Below are 19,994 nucleotides of genomic sequence, written 5' to 3'. Positions count from 1 at the left end.
CAATAATAGTTACCTAAAATTTATGAGTCTTTTCAAGTATGAAGTTTGTAGATTTGAAGTCGGAGAAAACGGAAAGTATTGTTAGACATATGACATATGATCAATCAAGTTAAATTTGATGAATTAATCAAAGGCTTAAACTTTTCTAAGGAACCAGATTTGGAGTCACAGGAAATTAATTATTGGATTAACTATGACTTTAATTTCGTTTATTATTTCGTCCTGTAATTGTAAATAAAAATCACAGATGACAATGTCATAAATTACCTCTTCGGTTAGGACTTCAAACTCTACCGAACCTGCGATGGAAGTGTCAACCGAAGTTCCAGAAATGAAATTTGCAATTGCAATTTGCATTTGTAAATCATGTTTAAAAAAATTATAATAAATAATTTAAAGCCACACGAATACAGTTGACTCAACTAAATTTATTGATACGAATGCCCTTAGCAACACAGAGATTTGTACTACAGGTACTAATTTAACCGGTAGGGGTCTTTATCTTCACTGTTTCTTATTTTGTTCCTATGCGTAAAAATTAAAAATTTAACGAATAAACGAGTAGATTGACAGGAGCCACTTATATGCCCATATATTGTTCAAATTAATCGCTAGCAGAGGAAGGGGATGCATTCATTGCGAATGAGCCGCAGGCTTTCATTCCAACCGTGTCATTAAACCCTTATGCAGGAAATCTATAACATAACTTATTCGGACTTATGCGAATCTCAAAAAGCCTAAAAGCAATTACTTAACACATTGAAAATAATTACTGCCACGTAGAGCATTTTTTCTTGGTTTTGTTTCTCTTAATTATTATTTTGATGCAAAGGAGTTGATATTCAAACGTTATTTATTAGAGGTACTTATAAATATACACGTGTTCGAGTCTAATTAAATTATTTTAATTTAAACTGTAATAGAAAATGTGTTCATCTGGACGAATTTATTATAAAGCATTAAACTGAAATTTTTACTTTATTCAGGTGGACTGGTGTCCGACAAAATGCGTCGCAAATGGACAAATATTCGAGAATCCCCATATGACTTCTTATTGCTTTTGCATCCAAAGCAAGAAAACGAGAAAACTTGAAGTGGTCACGCGCCACTGCAAGAATGGCGAAATTTTTATTAGGGCCAAAAAAAAATGTCAACCTTTGGAAGGAGGTGGTACTGCAATATGCGTAATTAGAGGAGCTAAATGCCAGGGTGGGTGGAATAAAATATGTTTCCAGTCCTTATTCCACAGTCCATGGCATCTTCGGGCATTTCCAGTGCTTTAGTCACTGGTTTGTCGCGCACGGAATTCTGATTCTAATTCTAATTCAGTTACATGTCACTCAGTGAATGTATTCGTGTACCCAAGAACTAATCGTCGTAGTCACTCGTTTATTAAGCACTGTTTAAGCTGCGTTCCGCTCGTGGCAAATTAAATTCGCAACTTTACTGATATATTATTTAAGTATATCAACCAGTCAATTAATGGTTTCAATGTTTTACAGTTTTACAAAAACTATGTGATAGGATCAATGAACTCTAGTTGGGACGTGTACTTTTTACAAACTTCTGATTCTGATTGACACTCTGTAACAACATGTTTCTTCTTTGTTTGAAAATAGCGACAATAAGTATTGGCCGTGTGCTACTAGCCGAACTAGTATTCCCCAAACGTTTTTAAAATTTTAACTTGAAAATGTATTAATCCATAACACTAACAACACTACACGAGTTTCTGAAATGATGGTTAGAAGGCGTAACAAATCATGATTAAAGTATTTTGCTCTATCTCTACAGTGAAAGTAATGGAAAGTGTTCGAACATTTTTGGAAATAAGTGTTGATAACTCCAAAAAACCTAAATCTAGGTTATCAATCGTGATATGTGCGATTGCTATTGCTTACGTTGCAATCAGATGGCGTTTTCTGACATTACAGCAAAAACTTTATTTCTAAATTTTCCAAAGGAAAAAATTAAAACGTTAAAACTTTTTTAAGCCATTAGATAGTCAAATAAGGACCGAAAACCCCACTGAAAACAGCTTCTCAATTTCTTTACTTTCATATACAATATGAATAAATGATCTTTAAACTCAAAAAAAAAATTTTTTTTTCGGAAGTATTACTAATATAGGGGTTGCTATTAATGTCTAATTATACGTAGTTTAGCGAATAAAGAGTTAATTAGTTATTTAAGATGCTAAATAAAATTTAAAATCAAAATAACATTTAGTAATTTAAATTTATTACTTTTTTATGATACCTTGGAAAGACATGAAATTATCCAGTAATTAGACATATTTAATATCCTTACACCGTTCTCAAATATTTGATGTTATCACTTATTTTTATCAGTTATTGACTTTTTAAGTAATACAATATGGAAAACCTTTGGAGAAATATAGAAAAAACCTCCTTTGACACAAAGTCAGAAATTATGCAGATCATGCTTATTTAAACCGTTGATAGGAGGGGGAGTTTGCTTCAGTAGCATGTCAGATCCCCCTTACTGTTGTTGAATTTTAAATTTGGTGAACAATAAAAAACATTTTTTATCAAACTCGCTCTACCACACCAGAAAACATGTGTGACCGTATCCGGAATGCTATGGCCAACGTTTCAAGAAATGAAATAAATACAGGCAGATTAAATACAAAACCCTCGATAAACTACTGCATAGTGACGGAACATTTACAAAGATTTTTTTTTATTTTCCTCTTTGTGGTTTTTTTATCGTCATCATCATAGGTTGTTGTTCCTACAGCCTTATCATTTTCTAATAGTTGTTTTGGCTCGTGCTTCAAGTTTTTGTTATATATATATATATATATATATATATATATATATATATATATATATATATATATATATATATATATATATATATATATGATGACACTATATTCCGGGATATCATCCGTTCGCTCGTTGAACTCCGACTGGAATCCTGCAAATCCTGCATCCGACTGGAATCCTGCAGACGTTTCGCCAAAATCTCACTTGGCATCTTCAATGCTCGCGCTCCGAAAACACTTCGAACACTATATATATATATATATATATATATATATATATATATATATATATATATATATATATATATATATATATATACTCGTGACTAAAGTGGCGTTTATCAAACCTGTTACATAAAATATTATTATACAATTATTTATTTGCTAAGATGTTTAAGATCACATCATATGTATTGCTTTTTAATTTTAATTTTTAATTTTTCAAAGCCGGTAGCTAATATGCACAGTAGCGAACATTTGATAGTTTCAAATATTTTTGCATTAATTGGTTTAATGACTAAAAATAGGTGTTTGGTAAAATTTTTAGCATATTTCTGTTCAGCTTCTTTCACACTTTATCCAGGCCAAGGGTCGGTCCAAATACTCACTATTAGAAACAAAAACCTGAAGCACGAGCCAAAACAACTATTAGAAAATGATAAGGCTGTAGGAACAACAACCTATGATGATGACGATAAAAAAACCACAAAGAGGAAAATAAAAAAAATCTTTGTAAATTTTCCGTCACTATGCAGTAGTTTATCGCGGGTTTTGTATTTAATCTGCCTGTATTTATTTCATTTCTTGAAACGTTGGCCATAGCATTCCGGATACGGTCACACATGTTTTCTGGTGTGGTAGAGCGAGTTTGATAAAAAATGTTTTTTATTGTTCACCAAATTTAAAATTCAACAACAGTAAGGGGGAACTGACATGCTACTGAAGCAAACTCCCCCTCCTATCAACGGTTTAAATAAGCATGATCTGCATAATTTCTGACTTTGTGTCAAAGGAGGTTTTTTCTATATTTCTCCAAAGGTTTTCCATATTGTAATACTTAAAAAGTCAATAACTGATAAAAATAAGTGATAACATCAAATATTTGAGAACGGTGTAAGGATATTAAATATGTCTAATTACTGGATAATTTCATGTCTTTCCAAGGTATCATAAAAAAGTAATAAATTTAAATTACTAAATGTTATTTTGATTTTAAATTTTATTTAGCATCTTAAATAACTAATTAACTCTTTATTCGCTAAACTACGTATAATTAGACATTAATAGCAACCCCTATATTAGTAATACTTCCGAAAAAATTTTTTTTTTTTGAGTTTAAAGATCATTTATTCATATTGTATATGAAAGTAAAGAAATTGAGAAGCTGTTTTCAGTGGGGTTTTCGGTCCTTATTTGACTATCTAATGGCTTAAGTTGTGATTAGCTAGTTAATTTTCATATTCTATATTTTAGATCGTGAAACAGGCATAATGAGTCACCCGCAGCCTACCATGTATAAAAATTATCTTATATGCTTTCCGGACAAAATTGTGGTAGCAGTTTGCCCAAGTCAGAGTCATTTTGATGAAAGTAAAATGGCATGTGTACCTAATGCTCCTAAAAAAACTCTACTTCTCTTCACAATGTGCAATCAAGCGCCACTCATCGAATGTACCCAGGCAGGGGTTTTTCCACTGAATGTGAAAAATACTGGAGTATGTAGTGGATGTTTCTACCTCTGTAATGATAAAGACTTAGGATGGTTTGATCTAGCAATTCAGTGTCCTAGAACTGAATATACCACGCCATTATATACCCCCTCCAAGACAACTGCAACAATACTAATGGACACACTGTCCATTTATACGGATCGGTTTCATATAAATCCCCTTGAGCTAAATACGGAAATCATAATTCAACAAACTCAGCCACGTGGTGCGTCAAAACCAGTGATGTCAATAGATGCTGCCGAAAACATACATCATAATCTAACTAGAGCAAACGAAAGTATTTCCATCAATAAGTCAAGTGGAGACAGACAATTCAGGGTGGTAGAGATTTCAGAGATTTCAGAAACGTCGTCGGTACTAGCGAATTCAACTACAACCACGGAAACCACTCCTATCACCTACAAGCCAAGTAACGACGGCCAGCTGAGGATAGTAGAGATACCAGAAACGGCGTTGGTACCAGCAATGTCAACTACGACAACCGAAACAAACCCTGTCACTTACAAGACAGGAAGCGACGGACAATTGAAAGTATTAGAGACTCCAGAAACGATGTCTATGATGATGATCTATAAGCCAACTGGCGACGGACAAACGAGGATAGTCGAGATTCCAGAAACGTCATTGGTACTAGCGGAGTTAACTACCACAACGTCGACGGTACCAGAAATGTCAACAACAACACCCGAAACCTTTCCTGCCATCCATAAAATAAGTAGCGATGGACAATTGAGGGCGGTAGAGATTCCGGGAACGTCGACGTTACCAGAAACGTCAACAACAACAACCGAAACAATCCCTGCCATTTTTAGGATAAGTAGCGATGGACAATTAAGGGTGATAGAGATTTCGGGCACGTCGACGGTACCAGAAACGACAACAATAACAATCGAAACAATCCCTGCCACCGATGAGGTAAGTACCAACGGAAAATTGAAGGTTGTAGAGATTCCGGGAGTGTTATCGGTACCACAAACGTCAATAAGAACAACCGAAGTCACCCTTGCCAACTATAAAAAAAGTAGCGACGGACAATTGAGGGTGGTCGAGATTCCGGGAACGTCGTCCTTACCAGAAACGACAACAACAACAACTGAAACTCTTCCTGCCAGCTATAAGACAAGTAGCGACGGACAATTGTGGATTGAAAAAATTCCGGGAACATCGTCGGCGCCAGGACCGTCAACAACAACAACCAAAACCATCCCTGCCATCTATAAACCAACTAGTGACGGACAATTGAGTGTGGTAGAGATTTCGAGAACATCGTCGGTAATAGAAACGTCAACAACAACCGAAACCAGCCATCCCATCTATAAACCAAGTAGCGACGGACAATTGAGGGTAATAGTGATTCTAGGAACGTCGTCGGTAACAACAGCGTCAACTATCACAACTGAAACTCTTCCTGCGACCTATAAACCAAGTAGCGACGGACAATTTAGTATTGTAGAGATTCCGGGAACGTGGTCGGTACGAGAAACGTCAACAACAACAACCGAAACCATCCCTGATACCTATGAACCAAGTAGCGACAGACAATTGAGGGCTATAGAGATTTCAGGAACCTCATCGGTAACAGAAACGTCAACAACAACCGAAACCACCCCTGCCACCTATAATCCAAGTAGCGACAGACAATTGAGGGTGGTAGAGAATCCGGGAACGCCTTCGGTACCAGAAACGTCAACAGCAACAACCGAAACTATGCCTGCCACCCTTATACCCAGTAGCGACGGGCGACGGACAGTTATAAATATTCTGGGAACGTCGTCGGTACCAGAAACGTCAACAACAACTACCGAAACCATCTCTGCCAAATATGAACCAAGTAGCGACGGACAATTGGGGGTAGTAGAAATGTCAACAACAACCGAAACGCTTCCTGCTTTCTATAAACCAAGTAGCGACGGACAATTGAGGGTGGTAGAGATTCCGGGAACATCGTCGGTATCAGGAACGTCAACAACAATAACCGAAACTATCCCTGCCATCTATAAACCAAGTAATGATGGACAATTGAGAGTGCTAGAGATTCTAGGAACGTCGTCGGTACCAGCAGCATCAACAACCACAACTGAAACTCTTTCTGCCAACTATGAACCAATTAGCGACGGACAATTGAAGGTGATAGAGATTCCGGGAACTTCGACGGTAGCAGAAACGTCAACAACAACAACAACTGAAACCATCCCTGCCACCTATAAACCAAGTAGCGACGGACAATTAAGGGTCATAGAGATTTCGGGAACGTTGTCGGTACCAGAAACGCCCACAACAACAACCGAAACCATTCCTGTCACCTATAAACCAGGCAACGACAGACAATTGAGGGTAGTAGAGATACCAAGAACGTCGTCTGTACCAGAAACGTCAACAACAATAACCGAAACCATACCTGCCACCTTTAATCCAAGTAGCGACGGACAATTGAGGGAGGTAGAGATTTCAGGAACGTCGTCTGTACCAGAAACGTCAACAACAACAACCAAAACCATCCCTAAGACCTTTAATCCAAGTAGCGATGAACAATTGAGGGTGGTAGAAATTCCCGGAACTTTTACGGTACCAAAAACGTCAACAACAGCACCTGAAACCATCGCTGCCACCTATAAACCAAGTAGCGACGGACAATTGAGGATTATAGAGAATTCGGGAACGTCATCGGTACCAGAAACGTCAACAACAACCGAAACCATAAATGCCACCTATAATCCAAGTAGCGACCGACAATTGAGGGTAGCAGATATTAAAGAAATATCGTCGTTATCAGAAACGTCAACAACAACAACCGAAACCATCCCTGCCACCTATAAACCAATTAGCAACGGACCAAGCAGCGACGAAAAACTGAAGGTAGTAGAGACTCTAGGAACGTCGTTGGTAACAGCAGCATCAAGTACCACAACAACAACCCTTCCTGCCATATATGATACAAGTAGCGCCGGACAGTTGAGAGGGGTAGAGATTTCGGAAACGTCGTTGGTACCAGAAACGTCAACGACAGCCGAAACCATCCCTGCCATATATGAACTAAGTAGCGACAGACAGTTGAGGGTGGTAAAGATTCCAGAAACGTCGTCGGTACCTGAAACGTCAACAACGACAACCAAAACCATCCCTGCCACCTATAAACCAAGTAGCAACGGGCAACTGAAGGTGGTAGAGATTCCGGCAACTTCTACGGTACCAGAAACGTCAACAACAACTGAAACCATCCGTGCCACCTATAAACCAAGTAGCGACGGACAATTGAGGGCTACAGAGATGTCGGGAACGTCATCGGTACCAGAAACGTCAACAACAACCGAAACCATCATTGCCACCTATAAACCAAGTAGCGACGGACAACTGAGGGTAGTAGAGATTCCAGGAACGTCTTCGGTACCAGCAGCGTCAAGTGCCACAACTGAAACTGTTCCTGACATCTATAAGACAAGTAGCGAAGAACAACTGAGAGTGGTAGAGATTCCAGGAACGTCGTCGGTACCGGCAGCGTCAAGTACCACAACAACAATCCATCCTGCCATATATGAGACAAGTAGCGACGGACAGTTGAAAGGGGTAGAGATTTCGGGAACGTCGTCGGTACCAGAAACGTCAACAACAACAACGGAAACAATCCTTCTCAACTATAAATCAAGTAGCGACGGACAATTGAGGACTATAGAGATTTCGGGAACGTCATCGGTACCAGAAACGTCAACAACAACCGAAACCATCTCTGCCAACTATAAACCAAGTAGCGACGGACAACTGAGGGTAGTAGAGATTCCAGGAACGTCTTCGGTGCCAGCAGCGTCAAGTGCCACAACTGAAACCGTTCCTGCCATCTATAATACAAATAGCGACGGACAATTGAGGGTGGTAAAGATTCCAGGAACGTCGTCGATACCGGAAACGTCAACAACGACAACCAAAACCATCCCTGCCACCTATAAACCAAGCAACGACAGACAATTGAGGGTAGTAGATATACCAGGAATGTCGTCGGTACCAGGAACATCAACAACAACAACTGAGACCGTTCCAGCCACCTTTAGCGATGGACAATTGATTGTGGTAGAGATTACGGGAACTTCGACGGTATCACAAACATCAACAACTACAACTGAAACCATCCCTGCCACATATCAAACATCAACAACAACCGAGACCATCTCTGCCACCTATAAAACAAGTAGCGAAGAAAAACTGAGGGTAGTAGAGATTCCAAGAACGTCTTCGGTACCAGCACCGTTAAGTGCCACAAATGATACCTTTCCTGCCATCTATAAGACAAGTAGCGAAGGACAATTGAAAGTGGTAGAGATTCCAGGAACGTCGTCGGTACCAGCAGCACCAAGTACCACAACAAAAACCCTTCCTGCCATATATGAAACAAGTAGCGATAAACAGTTGAGAGGGGTAAAGAATTCGGGAACGTCGTCGGTACCAGAAACGTCAACAATGACAACCAAAACCATCCCTGCCACCTATAAACCAAGTAGCGACGGACAATTGAGGGCTACAGAGATTTCGGGAAAGTCATCGGTTCCAGAAACGTCAACAACAACCGAAACCATCACTGCCACCTATAAACCAAGTAGCGACGGACAACTGAGAATGGTAGAGATTTCAGGAACGTCGTCGGTACCGGCAGCGTCAAGTACCACAACAACAATCCATCCTGCCATATATGAGACAAGTAGCGACGGACAATTGAGAGTGGTAGAGATTTCGGGAACGTCGTCGGTACCAGAAACGTCAACGACAACAACCGAAACGATCACTGCCACCTATAAACCAAGTAGCGACGGACAACTGAGAGTGGTAGAGATTCCAGGAACGCCGTCGGTACCGGCAGCGTCAAGTACCATAACAACAATCCATCCTGCCAAATATGAGACAAGTAGCGACGGACAATTGAGAGTGGTAGAGATTTCGGGAACGTCGTCGGTACCAGAAACGTCAACAACATCAACCGAAACCATCACTGCCACCTATAAACCAAGTAGCGACGGACAACTGAGAGTGGTAGAGATTTCAGGAACGTCGTCGGTACCGGCAGCGTCAAGTACCACAACAACAATCCATCCTGCCATATATGAGACAAGTAGCGACGGACAATTGAGAGTGGTAGAGATTCCAGGAACGTCGTCGGTATCGGCAGCGTCAAGTACCACAACAACAATCCATCCTGCCATATATGAGAAAAGTAGCGACGGACAATTGAGAGTGGTAGAGATTTCGGGAACGTCGTCGGTACCAGAAACGTCAACAACAACAACCGAAACCATCACTGCCACCTATAAACCAAGTAGCGACGGACAACTGAGAGTGGTAGAGATTCCAGGAACGTCGTCGGTACCAGCAGCATCAAGTACCACAACAAAAACCCTTCCTGCCATATATGAAACAAGTAGCGACAAACAGTTGAGAGGGGTAAAGAATTCGGGAACGTCGTCGGTACCAGAAACGTCAACAATGACAACCAAAACCATCCCTGCCACCTATAAACCAAGTAGCGACGGACAATTGAGGGCTACAGAGATTTCGGGAACGTCATCGGTACCAGAAACGTCAACAACAACCGAAACCATCACTGCCACCTATAAACCAAGTAGCGACGGACAACTGAGAGTGGTAGAGATTCCAGGAAAGTCGTCGGTACCGGCAGCGTCAAGTACCACAACAACAATCCATCCTGCCATATATGAGACAAGTAGCGACGGACAATTGAGAGTGGTAGAGATTTCGGGAACGTCGTCGGTACCAGAAACGTCAACAACAACAACCGAAACCATCACTGCCACCTATAAACCAAGTAACGACGGACAACTGAGAGTGGTAGAGATTCCAGGAACGTCGTCGGTACCGGCAGCGTCAAGTACCACAACAACAATCCATCCTGCCATATATGAGACAAGTAGCGACGGACAATTGAGAGTGGTAGAGATTTCGGGAACGTCGGCGGTACCAGAAACGTCAACAACAACAACCGAAACCATCATTGCCACCTATAAACCAAGTAGCGACGGACAACTGAGGGTAGTAGAGATTCCAGGAACGTCTTCGGTACCAGCAGCGTCAAGTGCCACAACTGAAACTGTTCCTGACATCTATAAGACAAGTAGCGAAGAACAACTGAGAGTGGTAGAGATTCCAGGAACGTCGTCGGTACCGGCAGCGTCAAGTACTACAACAACAATCCATCCTGCCATATATGAGACAAGTAGCGACGGACAGTTGAAAGGGGTAGAGATTTCGGGAACGTCGTCGGTACCAGAAACGTCAACAACAACGGAAACAATCCTTCTCAACTATAAATCAAGTAGCGACGGACAATTGAGGACTATAGAGATTTCGGGAACGTCATCGGTACCAGAAACGTCAACAACAACCGAAACCATCTCTGCCAACTATAAACCAAGTAGCGACGGACAACTGAGGGTAGTAGAGATTCCAGGAACGTCTTCGGTGCCAGCAGCGTCAAGTGCCACAACTGAAACCGTTCCTGCCATCTATAATACAAATAGCGACGGACAATTGAGGGTGGTAAAGATTCCAGGAACGTCGTCGATACCGGAAACGTCAACAACGACAACCAAAACCATCCCTGCCACCTATAAACCAAGCAACGACAGACAATTGAGGGTAGTAGATATACCAGGAATGTCGTCGGTACCAGGAACATCAACAACAACAACTGAGACCGTTCCAGCCACCTTTAGCGATGGACAATTGATTGTGGTAGAGATTACGGGAACTTCGACGGTATCACAAACATCAACAACTACAACTGAAACCATCCCTGCCACATATCAAACATCAACAACAACCGAGACCATCTGTGCCACCTATAAAACAAGTAGCGAAGGAAAACTGAGGGTAGTAGAGATTCCAAGAACGTCTTCGGTAACAGCAGCACCAAGTACCACAACAAAAACCCTTCCTGCCATATATGAAACAAGTAGCGATAAACAGTTGAGAGGGGTAAAGAATTCGGGAACGTCGTCGGTACCAGAAACGTCAACAATGACAACCAAAACCATCCCTGCCACCTATAAACCAAGTAGCGACGGACAATTGAGGGCTACAGAGATTTCGGGAAAGTCATCGGTTCCAGAAACGTCAACAACAACCGAAACCATCACTGCCACCTATAAACCAAGTAGCGACGGACAACTGAGAGTGGTAGAGATTTCAGGAACGTCGTCGGTACCGGCAGCGTCAAGTACCATAACAACAATCCATCCTGCCAAATATGAGACAAGTAGCGACGGACAATTGAGAGTGGTAGAGATTTCGGGAACGTCGTCGGTACCAGAAACGTCAACAACAACAACCGAAACCATCACTGCCACCTATAAACCAAGTAGCGACGGACAACTGAGAGTGGTAGAGATTTCAGGAACGTCGTCGGTACCGGCAGCGTCAAGTACCACAACAACAATCCATTCTGCCATATATGAGACAAGTAGCGACGGACAATTGAGAGTGGTAGAGATTCCAGGAACGTCGTCGGTATCGGCAGCGTCAAGTACCACAACAACAATCCATCCTGCCATATATGAGAAAAGTAGCGACGGACAATTGAGAGTGGTAGAGATTTCGGGAACGTCGTCGGTACCAGAAACGTCAACAACAACAACCGAAACCATCACTGCCACCTATAAACCAAGTAGCGACGGACAACTGAGAGTGGTAGAGATTCCAGGAACGTCGTCGGTACCAGCAGCATCAAGTACCACAACAAAAACCCTTCCTGCCATATATGAAACAAGTAGCGACAAACAGTTGAGAGGGGTAAAGAATTCGGGAACGTCGTCGGTACCAGAAACGTCAACAATGACAACCAAAACCATCCCTGCCACCTATAAACCAAGTAGCGACGGACAATTGAGGGCTACAGAGATTTCGGGAACGTCATCGGTACCAGAAACGTCAACAACAACCGAAACCATCACTGCCACCTATAAACCAAGTAGCGACGGACAACTGAGAGTGGTAGAGATTCCAGGAACGTCGTCGGTACCGGCAGCGTCAAGTACCACAACAACAATCCATCCTGCCATATATGAGACAAGTAGCGACGGACAATTGAGAGTGGTAGAGATTTCGGGAACGTCGTCGGTACCAGAAACGTCAACAACAACAACCGAAACCATCACTGCCACCTATAAACCAAGTAACGACGGACAACTGAGAGTGGTAGAGATTCCAGGAACGTCGTCGGTACCAGCAGCACCAAGTACCACAACAAAAACCCTTCCTGCCATATATGAAACAAGTAGCGACAAACAGTTGAGAGGGGTAAAGAATTCGGGAACGTCGTCGGTACCAGAAACGTCAACAATGACAACCAAAACCGACCCTGCCACCTATAAACCAAGTAGCGACGGACAACTGAGAGTGGTAGAGATTCCAGGAACGTCGTCGGTACCAGAAACGTCAACAACAACCGAAACCATCACTGCCACCTATAAACCAAGTAGCGACGGACAACTGAGAGTGGTAGAGATTCCAGGAACGTCGTCGGTACCGGCAGCGTCAAGTACTACAACAACAATCCATCCTGCCATATATGAGACAAGTAGCGACGGACAATTGAGAGTGGTAGAGATTTCGGGAACGTCGTCGGTACCAGAAACGTCAACAACAACAACCGAAACCATCACTGCCACCTATAAACCAAGTAACGACGGACAACTGAGAGTGGTAGAGATTCCAGGAACGTCGTCGGTACCAGCAGCACCAAGTACCACAACAAAAACCCTTCCTGCCATATATGAAAGAAGTAGCGACAAACAGTTGAGAGGGGTAAAGAATTCGGGAACGTCGTCGGTACCAGAAACGTCAACAATGACAACCAAAACCATCCCTGCCACCTATAAACCAAGTAGCGACGGACAATTAAGGGCTACAGAGATTTCGGGAACGTCATCGGTACCAGAAACGTCAACAACAACCGAAACCATCACTGCCACCTATAAACCAAGTAGCGACGGACAACTGAGAGTGGTAGAGATTCCAGGAACGTCGTCGGTACCGGCAGCGTCAAGTGCCACAACAACAATCCATCCTGCCATATATGAGACAAGTAGCGACGGACAGTTGAGAGGGGTATTGATTTCGGGAACGTCGTCGGGACCAGAAACGTCAACAACAACAACCGAAGCCATCCCTGCCACCTATAAATCAAGCAGCGACAGACAATTGAGGGTAGTAGAGATACCAGGAACGTCGTCGGTACCAGGAACATCAACAACAAAAACTGAGACCGTTCCAGCCACCTTTAGCGACGGACAATTGAGTGTGGTAGAGATTAAGGAAACTTCGACGGTATCACAAACATCAACAACTACAACTGAAACCATCCCTGCCACATATCAAACATCAACAACAACCGAGACCATCTCTGCCACCTATAAAACAAGTAGCGAAGGACAACTGAGGGTAGTAGAGATTCCAGGAACGCCTTCGGTACCAGCACCGTTAAGTGCCACAAATGAAACCTTTCCTGCCATCTATAAGACAAGTAGCTACGGACAATTGAGGGTGGTAAAGATTCCAGGAACGTCGTCGATACCGGAAACGTCAACAACGACAACCAAAACCATCCCTGCCACCTATAAACCAAGCAGCGACAGACAATTGAGGGTAGTAGAGATACCAGGAATGTCGTCGGTACCAGGAACATCAACAACAAAAACTGAGACTGTTCCAGCCACCTTTAGCGACGGACAATTGAGTGTGGTAGAGATTAAGGAAACTTCGACGGTATCACAAACATCAACAACTACAACTGAAACCATCCCTGCCACATATCAAACATCAACAACAACCGAGACCATCTCTGCCACCTATAAAACAAGTAGCGAAGGACAACTGAGGGTAGTAGAGATTCCAGGAACGCCTTCGGTACCAGCACCGTTAAGTGCCACAAATGAAACCTTTCCTGCCATCTATAAGACAAGTAGCGACGGACAATTGAAAGTGGTAGAGATTCCAGGAACGTCGTCGGTACCAGCAGCACCAAGTACCACAACGAAAACCCTTCCAGCCATATATGAAACAAGTAGCGACAAACAGTTGAGAGGGGTAAAGAATTCGGGAACGTCGTCGGTACCAGAAACGTCAACAATGACAACCAAAACCATCCCTGCCACCTATAAACCAAGTAGCGACGGACAATTGAGGGCTACAGAGATTTCGGGAACGTCATCGGTACCAGAAACGTCAACAACAACCGAAACCATCATTGCCACCTATAAACCAAGTAGCGATGGACAACTGAGGGTAGTAGAGATTCCAGGAACGTCTTCGGTACCAGCAGCGTCAAGTGCCACAACTGAAACTGTTCCTGACATCTATAAGACAAGTAGCGAAGAACAACTGAGAGTGGTAGAGATTCCAGGAACGTCGTCGGTACCGGCAGCGTCAAGTACCACAACAACAATCCATCCTGCCATATATGAGACAAGTAGCGACGGACAGTTGAAAGGGGTAGAGATTTCGGGAACGTCGTCGGTATCAGAAACGTCAACAACAACAATGGAAACAATCGTTCTCAACTATAAATCAAGTAGCGACGGACAATTGAGGACTATAGAGATTTCGGAAACGTCATCGGTACCAGAAACGTCAACAACAACCGAAACCATCTCTGCCAACTATAAACCAAGTAGCGACGGACAACTGAGGGTAGTAGAGATTCCAGGAACGTCTTCGGTGCCAGCAGCGTCAAGTGCCACAACTGAAACCGTTCCTGCCATCTATAATACAAATAGCGACGGACAATTGAGGGTGGTAAAGATTCCAGGAACGTCGTCGATACCGGAAACGTCAACAACGACAACCAAAAGCATCCCTGCCACCTATAAAGCAAGCAACGATAGACAATTGAGGGTAGTAGAGATTCCAGGAATGTCGTCGGTACCAGGAACATCAACAACAACAACTGAGACCGTTCCAGCCACCTTTAGCGATGGACAATTGAGTGTGGTAGAGATTACGGGAACTTCGACGGTATCACAAACATCAACAACTACAACTGACACCATCCCTGCCACATATCAAACATCAACAACAACCGAGACCATCTCTGCCACCTATAAAACAAGTAGCGAAGGACAACTGAGGGTAGTAGAGATTCCAAGAACGCCTTCGGTACCAGCACCGTTAAGTGCCACAAATGAAACCTTTCCTGCCATCTATAAGACAAGTAGCGAAGGACAATTGAAAGTGGTAGAGATTCCAGGAACGTCGTCGGTACCAGCAGCACCAAGTACCACAACAAAAACCCTTCCTGCCATATACGAAACAAGTAGCGATAAACAGTTGAGAGGGGTAAAGAATTCGGGAACGTCGTCGGTACCAGAAACGTCAACAATGACAACCAAAACCATCCCTGCCACCTATAAACCAAGTAGCGACGGACAATTGAGGGCTACAGAGATTTCGGGAACGTCATCGGTACCAGAAACGTCAACAACAACCGAAACCATCACTGCCACCTATAAACCAAGAAGCGACGGACAACTGAGAGTGGTAGAGATTCCAGGAACGTCGTCGGTACCGGCAGCGTCAAGTACCACAACAACAATCCATCCTGCCATATATGAGACAAGTAGCGACGGACAATTGAGAGTGGTAGAGATTTCGGGAACGTCGTCGGTACCAGAAACGTCAACGACAACAACCGAAACCATCACTGCCACCTATAAACCAAGTAGCGACGGACAACTGAGAGTGGTAGAGATTCCAGGAACGCCGTCGGTACCGGCAGCGTCAAGTACCATAACAACAATCCATCCTGCCAAATATGAGACAAGTAGCGACGGACAATTGAGAGTGGTAGAGATTTCGGGAACGTCGTCGGTACCAGAAACGTCAACAACAACAACCGAAACCATCACTGCCACCTATAAACCAAGTAGCGACGGACAACTGAGAGTGGTAGAGATTTCAGGAACGTCGTCGGTACCGGCAGCGTCAAGTACCACAACAACAATCCATCCTGCCATATATGAGACAAGTAGCGACGGACAATTGAGAGTGGTAGAGATTCCAGGAACGTCGTCGGTATCGGCAGCGTCAAGTACCACAACAACAATCCATCCTGCCATATATGAGACAAGTAGCGACGGACAATTGAGAGTGGTAGAGATTTCGGGGACGTCGTCGGTACGGGAAACGTCAACAACAACAACCGAAACCATCACTGCCACCTATAAACCAAGTAGCGACGGACAACTGAGAGTGGTAGAGATTCCAGGAACGTCGTCGGTACCAGCAGCATCAAGTACCACAACAAAAACCCTTCCTGCCATATATGAAACAAGTAGCGACAAACGGTTGAGAGGGGTAAAGAATTCGGGAACGTCGTCGGTACCAGAAACGTCAACAATGACAACCAAAACCATACCTGCCACCTATAAACCAAGTAGCGCCGGACAATTGAGGGCTACAGAGATTTCGGGAACGTCATCGGTACCAGAAACGTCAACAACAACCGAAACCATCACTGCCACCTATAAACCAAGAAGCGACGGACAACTGAGAGTGGTAGAGATTCCAGGAACGTCGTCGGTACCGGCAGCGTCAAGTACCACAACAACAATCCATCCTGCCATATATGAGACAAGTAGCGACGGACAATTGAGAGTGGTAGAGATTTCGGGAACGTCGTCGGTACCAGAAACGTCAACAACAACAACCGAAACCATCACTGCCACCTATAAACCAAGTAACGACGGACAACTGAGAGTGGTAGAGATTCCAGGAACGTCGTCGGTACCAGCAGCACCAAGTACCACAACAAAAACCCTTCCTGCCATATATGAAACAAGTAGCGACAAACAGTTGAGAGGGGTAAAGAATTCGGGAACGTCGTCGGTACCAGAAACGTCAACAATGACAACCAAAACCATCCCTGCCACCTATAAACCAAGTAGCGCCGGACAATTGAGGGCTACAGAGATTTCGGGAACGTCATCGGTACCAGAAACGTCAACAACAACCGAAACCATCACTGCCACCTATAAACCAAGAAGCGACGGACAACTGAGAGTGGTAGAGATTCCAGGAACGTCGTCGGTACCGGCAGCGTCAAGTACCACAACAACAATCCATCCTGCCATATATGAGACAAGTAGCGACGGACAATTGAGAGTGGTAGAGATTTCGGAAACGTCGTCGGTACCAGAAACGTCAACAACAACAACCGACACCATCACTGCCACCTATAAACCAAGTAGCGACGGACAACTGAGAGTGGTAGAGATTCCAGGAACGTCGTCGGTACCGGCAGCGTCAAGTACCACAACAACAATCCATCCTGCCATATATGAGACAAGTAGCGACGGACAATTGAGAGTGGTAGAGATTTCGGGAACGTCGTCGGTACCAGAAACGTCAACAACAACAACCGAAACCATCACTGCCACCTATAAACCAAGTAACGACGGACAACTGAGAGTGGTGGAGATTCCAGGAACGTCGTCGGTACCGGCAGCGTCAAGTACCACAACAACAATCCATCCTGCCATATATGAGACAAGTAGCGACGGACAGTTGAAAGGGGTAGAGATTTCGGGAACGTCGTCGGTACCAGAAACGTCAACAACAACAACGGAAACAATCCTTCTCAACTATAAATCAAGTAGCGACGGACAATTGAGGACTATAGAGATTTCGGGAACGTCATCGGTACCAGAAACGTCAACAACAACCGAAACCATCTCTGCCAACTATAAACCAAGTAGCGACGGACAACTGAGGGTAGTAGAGATTCCAGGAACGTCTTCGGTGCCAGCAGCGTCAAGTGCCACAACTGAAACCGTTCCTGCCATCTATATTACAAATAGCGACGGACAATTGAGGGTGGTAAAGATTCCAGGAACGTCGTCGATACCGGAAACGTCAACAACGACAACCAAAACCATCCCTGCCACCTATAAACCAAGCAACGACAGACAATTGAGGGTAGTAGATATACCAGGAATGTCGTCGGTACCAGGAACATCAACAACAACAACTGAGACCGTTCCAGCCACCTTTAGCGATGGACAATTGATTGTGGTAGAGATTACGGGAACTTCGACGGTATCACAAACATCAACAACTACAACTGAAACCATCCCTGCCACATATCAAACATCAACAACAACCGAGACCATCTGTGCCACCTATAAAACAAGTAGCGAAGGAAAACTGAGGGTAGTAGAGATTCCAAGAACGTCTTCGGTAACAGCAGCACCAAGTACCACAACAAAAACCCTTCCTGCCATATATGAAACAAGTAGCGATAAACAGTTGAGAGGGGTAAAGAATTCGGGAACGTCGTCGGTACCAGAAACGTCAACAACAACAACCGAAACCATCACTGCCACCTATAAACCAAGTAGCGACGGACAACTGAGAGTGGTAGAGATTCCAGGAACGTCGTCGGTATCGGCAGCGTCAAGTACCACAACAACAATCCATCCTGAAATATATGAGACAAGTAGCGACGGACAATTGAGAGTGGTAGAGATTTCGGGAACGTCGTCGGTACCAGAAACGTCAACAACAACAACCGAAACCATCACTGCCACCTATAAACTAAGTAGCGACGGACAACTGAGAGTGGTAGAGATTCCAGGAACGTCGTCGGTACTAGCAGCATCAAGTACCACAACAAAAACCCTTCCTGCCATATATGAAACAAGTAGCGACAAACAGTTGAGAGGGGTAAAGAATTCGGGAACGTCGTCGGTACCAGAAACGTCAACAATGACAACCAAAACCATCCCTGCCACCTATAAACCAAGTAGCGACGGACAATTGAGGGCTACAGAGATTTCGGGAACGTCATCGGTACCAGAAACGTCAACAACAACCGAAACCATCACTGCCACCTATAAACCAAGTAGCGACGGACAACTGAGAGTGGTAGAGATTCCAGGAACGTCGTCGGTACCGGCAGCGTCAAGTACCACAACAACAATCCATCCTGCCATATATGAGACAAGTAGCGACGGACAATTGAGAGTGGTAGAGATTTCGGGAACGTCGTCGGTACCAGAAACGTCAACAACAACAACCGAAACCATCACTGCCACCTATAAACCAAGTAACGACGGACAACTGAGAGTGGTGGAGATTCCAGGAACGTCGTCGGTACCAGCAGCACCAAGTACCACAACAAAAACCCTTCCTGCCATATATGAAACAAGTAGCGACAAACAGTTGAGAGGGGTAAAGAATTCGGGAACGTCGTCGGTACCAGAAACGTCAACAATGACAACCAAAACCATCCCTGCCACCTATAAACCAAGTAGCGACGGACAACTGAGAGTGGTAGAGATTCCAGGAACGTCGTCGGTACCGGCAGCGTCAAGTACCATAACAACAATCCATCCTGCCAAATATGAGACAAGTAGCGACGGACAATTGAGAGTGGTAGACATTTTGGGAACGTCGTCGGTACCAGAAACGTCAACAACAAC

At 43.7% G+C, this 19,994-nt stretch overlaps 2 protein-coding genes across 3 annotated transcripts in view; one reads left to right on the top strand and one right to left on the bottom strand.

The window, feature by feature from the left end:
* Positions 1-19,994, bottom strand: part of LOC132697841 (farnesyl pyrophosphate synthase) — a 111,687-nt gene that overhangs the window by 72,955 nt on the left and 18,738 nt on the right. The window lies entirely within an intron of this gene.
* The window catches only part of LOC132697144 (mucin-3B-like), a 28,034-nt gene continuing 9,265 nt past the window's right edge, over positions 1,226-19,994 (top strand). Inside the window, exons 1-12 of the mRNA XM_060662469.1 lie at positions 1,226-1,289; positions 4,754-7,817; positions 7,863-9,007; positions 9,857-10,071; positions 10,630-11,434; positions 12,221-12,486; positions 12,940-12,993; positions 13,618-14,440; positions 14,516-16,093; positions 16,781-17,110; positions 17,288-17,617; positions 17,999-18,766. Of these exons, the coding sequence (XP_060518452.1) occupies positions 1,226-1,289; positions 4,754-7,817; positions 7,863-9,007; positions 9,857-10,071; positions 10,630-11,434; positions 12,221-12,486; positions 12,940-12,993; positions 13,618-14,440; positions 14,516-16,093; positions 16,781-17,110; positions 17,288-17,617; positions 17,999-18,766 (9,442 nt within the window). The remainder of the gene's footprint in view (positions 1,290-4,753; positions 7,818-7,862; positions 9,008-9,856; positions 10,072-10,629; positions 11,435-12,220; positions 12,487-12,939; positions 12,994-13,617; positions 14,441-14,515; positions 16,094-16,780; positions 17,111-17,287; positions 17,618-17,998; positions 18,767-19,994) is intronic.

This window comes from Cylas formicarius, unplaced genomic scaffold, assembly GCF_029955315.1.
Source record: "Cylas formicarius isolate icCylForm1 unplaced genomic scaffold, icCylForm1.1 PGA_scaffold_10__41_contigs__length_53128322, whole genome shotgun sequence".
NCBI lineage: Eukaryota > Metazoa > Arthropoda > Insecta > Coleoptera > Brentidae > Cylas > Cylas formicarius.
The sequence above is the reverse complement of the archived record's forward strand: the minus strand, read 5'-3'. Positions and strand labels throughout refer to the sequence as shown.